Raw genomic sequence first — 7,315 nt, 5'->3', positions numbered from 1 at the left:
AGTTGAATAAAGTATTTAAACCAGTGGAAAAAAATACTTGTATCAGATTTTTTTTAAAGATAATACTTGTGTTCAGATAAGTTTTAGGCTATGTTGGCCATACTGGTAGATAATGAAGCTCGATGTTGACTAAAAAAAGTTGGTTTGCAACATAACAAACAACACGTTGTAAAACAAGTTGGGGTAAGTTACAGTGTAAGGCTTGAGTTTTAATTAATTTTGTTTTTTTTATTTTTCTTATGTAATCCTATGAACTCGATTCAACTCGACACCGACGTCGACAACCATCCGAATTGAAAACAAAATTAGCCCACTTCAAAATTCAAAAAACAATACAGAGTGGTATTCATAGGCACTTAAAAGTAAACAGAAGAATGTATTCAAAGGAACAGATATGAGGTTGATATGTCCTGAACAATGCTAGACTAAATTCATTGCTCAAGTCAGAAGAGCATAAACGATTATGCCGTATATGACAGATAAGTAGTAGGTAGATAGATGGTAGTACCCAATTAACCAATGCTTTCAACTCCAGATTCCATATAATCTCGAAAAATCACTTGGCAAGCATCATTCTAACAAACTCCTCGTAATTTACTTGGCCATCACCATCCACATCAGCTTCTCGCATCATCTCATCGACTTCCTCGTCTGTCAACTTTTCTCCAAGGTTTGTCATAACATGACGAAGCTGCGAGATTGGTATGATACAGTAGGTGTACATTGAAAGATAACGATAAAAGAATCAAGAGACAAAAGCTTTGTTTGATGGGTAAAGTTGAACACGCTGAAACTGAGAGAGTGGATTAAAGGATAGAAATACCTCAGCAGCAGAAATGAAGCCGTTTTGATCTTTATCAAATACCTTGAAAGCTTCTTTAAGTTCCTCCTCTGAGTCGGTATCCTTCACAAAAAAAGAAGGATGTTTAGTTTCCTCAGAATGTTTATTTCGTACTCATGACATTTTGAATCTGCTACCCAATCTCAATTATTTAGAACCATTGAGTTTCTCACTTCCACCAAAACCATATTCTATTACACCTTTTTATAGGAAGTGGACAACACTGAATTTATCAAAGGCACTAATGTATACATTTCTCTCCTTGACGCTAACATCTCCAAGTAAACACTCGATGATGTGCATTCACCGCTATCAAATATTCACCCCAGCTAACTACGAATTCAATGTTAGAGCGTTAGAGCGTCTTAAGTATGAAGTCACTTTATTCAGTAAATAAAATATATTTTACCGGCATGGCATGAGCACAAACATGCAATCGATAAAATATCCCATACGCAGCAATAAAATATCTAGAGTGGTCTTGGTTGTCAAATCCTAAAACTATTTGACTATCACTATGAGCACAGAAAGAAACATGGAAATTTGGAGATGGAAAGAGCTATAACAATCATAAATGGCAGTAAAAACCAGTAACTCCCCACATATAAATATGAAAGAACTGAAAATGTAACAGCTATCCAAATGAATGATAATCCATGTTAGATAATCATATACATAAACCTCATTCTTAATCAGCTTACAGCATATTAATATACCCTAACAAAATCAACCTCTATCAAAAGTAAGTTAAGCAGACCGGAAAGAAAAATCACCTTCATCTTTCGAGCCATCAAATTCAAGAATTCGGGGAAGTCAATGGTACCATTTTGATCAGCATCAACTTCATTGATCATATCTTGAAGTTCAGCCTCGGTGGGATTCTGTCCAAGTGACCTCATCACGGTTCCCAACTCCTTAGTCGTGATACAACCTTCAAAAAAATTTAAGTTTATATGAAACTACACGTTTTCAATAATAATAGAGTTGAAATGCACATAAGTTCCATAAAATACCATTTCCCAATCGAATATATAATACCAGAGATGGGTACGAGTACATAAGATCTTCAAAAAATTACAAACCAAGAACATTATTGTGTCTTTTGCATTCATTATCACATGAATATATTAAATAACATGAATTGAAACTACCAATTCTCTTGAGTCTTGAACGAAGAGAATGTATAGTTGTTCACATCCACAATAAATACAAGAATCAAGATCCAATTCCACCCAGACCAAACTAAGCAAATTCTAACGACAGTTAACAAAGATAAAACAATAATTCTGTGAATACTAACACTTCCTACATCATAAACCTGCCAACAGGATAAGAGACCAGACTAAGAACCGGACGAATAACAGAATGTAAATTCGAAAACCTTGATCCATCTATCAATCAACTCAATCGATGAATATAGTTAACCCATAAATCACTTGCCACAACTATTCAAACCTTGAAATCTTTCTGTTCCGGGGTTTTTTTCCCAGCACCAAACATATGAACCAAAAGAAGCCTAAAGCTACAGTTACATCCATATTTCATAGCCTAACATGCGTAGGAAAAGTAGAAAAAACAGATAATAAACTCACATTTCTCATTCAATCTCTCAACTTTAAACATTCATTTCACCAATATAATATATAAAATAACAGAAACGAAGCTGTAGAAGCATTCAACTCATGAATTCTCACTCACCGATCAGACGCAAAGATCTGAAAAACAAGAGAACCAATCTATAGCAAAAAATTAGCGAACAGAACTACAGAGAATAGATCGATCGAGAAGAAAAAAAATCAGTATACCATCGCCATCCTTATCGAAAAGGCTGAATGCTTCCTTGAACTCGGCGATCTGCTCCTCCGTCAACTGCTCGGCCATTCGCTCCCTTGCTAATTTTCTACTTCCCGAAACACAATTGGGGAGAAAATTACACTACCGAAGGTTTTCTGGAAATGGTTTTTACGTAGAGCAAAGTGCAAGTAGCGACTTTCGAGGTGAAATTCTCTTGACAATGCGATCTTAGTAAGATTTGCCTCTTTGAAAAGGAAATGAAATTTTAGGAAAGGCTATTGCTCTGGTGTAATATTGCGTGTTTTAATAGTATTTTATTTTCTAAATATATTTTATATTTCATCTATTTTTTAAAAATAGTTTGATTCATATTAATATAAAATAAGATCATAAATCATAATTATGAAAATGGATCAGAAATATGATTTAAAAAATTTTAAACACAAAAATTCTTATTTGACGAAAAGTCAATTTTATGAGATGAAACTCATATTCAATCCGATTCAAAAAAAATATTATTTTTTATGTCAAAAATTATTACTTTTAACTTCAAATATAAATCAGGTCCACCAGTCTCACTGATATAAATTCATAAAATCGTCTCTAAAAATAATTATAACTTAGTGAAAGATAGAAGTTATGTGGGGTTATCATAATTCTTTTTATTTTTCTTTTATAGAGAGACATCTAATTCCGCGTTGTAAAAAATCAAGACTCGTTTTTGTTAGGTATGACAATAGATTGGGTTTGAGTGTGATTTCATATCTTCCATCTTCATCTTCATTTATTACATCTTCATCTTCATGGGTATTTAATTTCATCCACATCCTTATACCCATCAGATAATTGAATATTTATATACTACTCAAGTATCATATTACCACTTATAATTGTATTTCTGGTATTTGAATTATATCAAATAAGCTATGAATATTTGGTAGATAACAATAACGAATAAAAATTTAATATAAAAATTAACTAATTAAACATTATAAAAAAAATAACAAAATATTATAAATAATTTATCATAACATCGTTATTTTACATAATAGCATCAACCCTATATAACAATTTTTTCATATATTATTCAACAAAAACATATTAGAATTAACATCAAAACCGAAAAATCATATATATATATATATATATATTAGGGTCGGGTATAAGTAAGATTTTTAAGTAATAGAAACAAAAATAGTTGTTATGACATCAAAAATTTTGAAGTCAAGAGTACATAGTGGATGGTATTACAATTTTTGTACGACGATAAATGATACTGCTATCTCGGCTTTATGCAGTAACAGCATAAGCGGAAAGCTCGTAGTTAGAACAAGCAAAAGTATGCTCATCACAATTTCCTCCTCGAGAACAAAAACGAGACGGAAGGACGTAACGCTGGAAACCTAAAAATTTGCACTCACGATGCATGGTACTTATCCTTGACAGCCAAGGCTGCTGCTCGATACCAAGAAGCTGCAGCCATCGCCCCTGGATCGGGAACTGATGCAAGAATATCTGCCGAGACATATGATGAACGACCCACCTGAAACAAATCACAAGTTGATTACTACAACTTTCGTTAGAAAAACATTTGTGCTTATTCTGATCCACCAATTTCATGCCCGCGTTTTTTCAAAATGAAAGATGGTTGAAGATTGCTGTCTTCTTTTCCTATATTTAGCACCCAAGCTTTTTGTATCTAGTAAATGCTATGTTAATGGCGTTTGAAAATGAAAATATCTTCCACCAATATTTTTACTTTGAAGCCATCAAATATTGCGTCTAAAATGGTTTCTCCTTCAAATGTCATCATGGCATCGAATGATATTAAAAGAACATGTGAAGAATCAAGAACGTCACCTGTGCTTGCATGCTTTTTGTTGACTCAGCACCTGCAACTGCTGCTTCAGCTGAGACAACAAAGGCATCGACGGGATCTTCCCCAGCAGTCAATTTCTGTTCATGAAGCTTACAGTATTAATTAAATATCAGTTTTAAAAAGGGCTCGCCTAAAATCTGTCGGCTCAAACCTCCTTAAGTACGGAGGATGCCGGAATAGAGCATCCAATAGCGTGCGGTAGCCGCAACTGCACCTCCATATTACTGACAGCAGCAATAGCAGCTTCAAGAGCATAACCCCTAAAATCACGGTTATTGGTTAATGATATAGAGCAGATACACCACTCACGTAAACAGCCTGACTAAATTCCAATCATCTTACAATTTAGTGGTGTAATGACTGGATTACAATCCGCTTTCAAACTGAGCAATGCCGCTTAAAGAATATGTTCATATTGTTTGAGACAGAAGATTGTTTAACTTTAAACTAGAAGTTCTCCGCAAAAATCATAATAAGTTGCACAAAGAGCTAGGTTAGAGAATGAGAGTGTTATACAGGATGCCACTAGTTCCTCCCATGACTTTTCTAATAGAAGATCCAGTTTCTTTGATTGTCTCTGCAGGTCGTTCAGTGGATAACTGGAACAGTTAAGTTACATAGCAATGGAAGAACCTGATTGGATTTAAGGGCAGCAAGATCATATTTAATAAATTAGCCACATTCTTCAACCAAATTTAGAAGGTTGCACTCTATGGTTAACTAAATAATAAATGAATAAAGGAAAAACATTTTGCTTAGTTACACGACCGCGGCGCCTACCACCAAATAATACAAGATATAAACGATTATCCAATATACAAAAAGCCAATCAATGAATAGCATTATTCGACACCAAGTCGCATTTTCAACCATCTGCCAATAAGGACCATATTGGAAGAAAAGGAATAAGCGAAACAAAAACTAGAGAACATTTCGAGGGCAAAAAATACATACAAATATGTCACTGAAGGCACATTCAAATGAAAGACAAGTAGGAAAAACATTCAGGAGTGTCAAAAGTTCAAGAGGTGTTAGATACTTTCGCTTTCTGGAACTACAATTTCAAGAACAATTTTGTAGACCAAAACAAAGAAGGAAAGGTCATATTCACAGTACAACAATATGTTTCACAGTTGCCGCCTATTACACTTTTTTTAAAAAAAAAAATTCTATTATGCTTCCTTTATCATTTTTTAATGAAAACAATTTTCCCCTTACATGTGATCCAACATTCCATCACATGTTATACCAATAACCAACTTCTTTGGTATAAGCATTATTCCCAAACAGGTCCAGCCATGATTTCTTTATTTTTCATTCCACACATGAGATGTGTTTGTCCCTTGATCATGTTATGCAAACAGGCATCATAATAAAACTCCATTTCGTAATCATTAACCCTTTAAAGAAGATCAATTATGAAAAAATCCAATGCAAGCATTTACAATAGCAACAGAATGTTTGTTATAATCACCACTCACTGTCTCGTCTAAGCAAGAAAGGTAAATGCTCGTAGTTAAGCAAGAAAGGTAACTGAGCACAGTGGGAAAACTCACTATTTTTTCATGTCTTCAAGAATGGCTGCTGCACTCTAAACATCTAATAAACTCAAGAAATCAGACTTAAAGTACAACTAAACCATGGTCTAAAAAAATATAAGGGAATATTTTTCTGCACTTACAGTGATCCACAGTCACCATCACCAACTTTCTGTCCCATTCATTTACGCTGTCTCTGAGATTGATAACTGCGGTAGCTGCTGCTTCGATAAACCATTTCAAGAATATAACCCTGAGGACTTAGCTGTTCGGGACGACTCGATGACTGAGAAACAGTGAAAGCAATGAGAATCAATGAGATAATTCCCCAAGACCATTTGTTTTGCACGACTGACCAGCACAAACTAAGACAATGGGGGGGGGGGGGGAGGGGGGGGAAACTAGATTATGGACCACAAATAGCCCCAAAAATGAACTTAGATAGACAATATGGTCGATAAATCCAGGAGGATAACTGCCAGTTGCAGGCACTATCTCCAGAAACACGTTCATCATTCTCAACCCTGTACTTTATCGACAGACACAGTCATTGTATTTATCAATAGAAGCACTTAGATTCACATACCTCATCTTCTTTGTTGAACAGATGAGGACGAGGAAACGGGCATTTTACGGGTGGGCGGCCTACAAGAGAGATCGAACTACCTAATGAAATCTAGTAACTTGCCAAAGAAGGGAAATGCAGACATATTGACAATCAACAATATTGTCCAGACAGCAGTAAAAATTCTAGAACGGAAAATCCACAATGCAACAATATGGTACTAACCATCCGCACCAACAGGCCAATTGGGGCCTTCGTTGGGGCATCCAATCGATTCAACAATCTTTTGGCCTGCTTTCATCACTGTGATTGAACATCCTGCCAAAGAACAAAAATAAGAAGTGACTTTTTCATACAGTAAACTTTGGCGAGCCACATACATCCTGCCATATCCAAGAGGTCATAAAAGACCCAGTATAGACCCTATCAACTGCCAATCCCTGTTCCAGCTGCAACCGGGAACCGCTTTTCCAGTGCGTCATAAGTTCATCAGAGGAGTGGCTCCTAACCTGCCAATCCAGAGAAATGAAAAACGAAAAATCAAAAAATAAAAATGAAAGAAAACGGCATTCATTGGAAGATGAAGCATGGAAAATTAGCAGCGACCTTAACATAAGGACACATATTTTCAGAATGAAACAAGCTGTCGTAAAATCACCTAGCGGAAAATACGTCACATAGAAGTCCGACTACCCATT

At 35.2% G+C, this 7,315-nt stretch overlaps 1 protein-coding gene and 1 long non-coding RNA gene across 3 annotated transcripts; both read right to left on the bottom strand.

The window, feature by feature from the left end:
- Positions 1-297: 297 nt before the first annotated feature.
- On the bottom strand, positions 298-2,873 carry LOC140820597 (calmodulin-like). Its single transcript, XM_073180904.1, has 4 exons — positions 2,647-2,873; positions 1,615-1,772; positions 824-904; positions 298-691 (listed from the first exon to the last, which is right to left on the bottom strand). Exons 1-4 carry the CDS (start codon positions 2,720-2,722, stop codon positions 557-559), a joined length of 450 nt encoding a protein of 149 aa, XP_073037005.1. The 5' UTR covers positions 2,723-2,873; the 3' UTR covers positions 298-556.
- Positions 2,874-3,835: 962 nt separating this feature from the next.
- On the bottom strand, positions 3,836-4,725 carry LOC140820596 (uncharacterized). Of its 2 annotated transcripts, XR_012115532.1 has the most exons (3): positions 4,666-4,725; positions 4,496-4,591; positions 3,836-4,178 (listed from the first exon to the last, which is right to left on the bottom strand). It is a non-coding gene; the product is annotated as an uncharacterized lncRNA (long non-coding RNA). The 2 variants fall into 2 exon arrangements; XR_012115531.1 differs by having other exon boundaries at positions 4,496-4,669.
- Between the last annotated feature and the right edge of the window lie 2,590 nt (positions 4,726-7,315).

This window comes from Primulina eburnea, unplaced genomic scaffold (genome assembly GCF_022965805.1).
Source record: "Primulina eburnea isolate SZY01 unplaced genomic scaffold, ASM2296580v1 ctg1278, whole genome shotgun sequence".
Classification (NCBI taxonomy): domain Eukaryota; kingdom Viridiplantae; phylum Streptophyta; class Magnoliopsida; order Lamiales; family Gesneriaceae; genus Primulina; species Primulina eburnea.
This window is presented reverse-complemented; position numbering and strand designations above follow the sequence as displayed.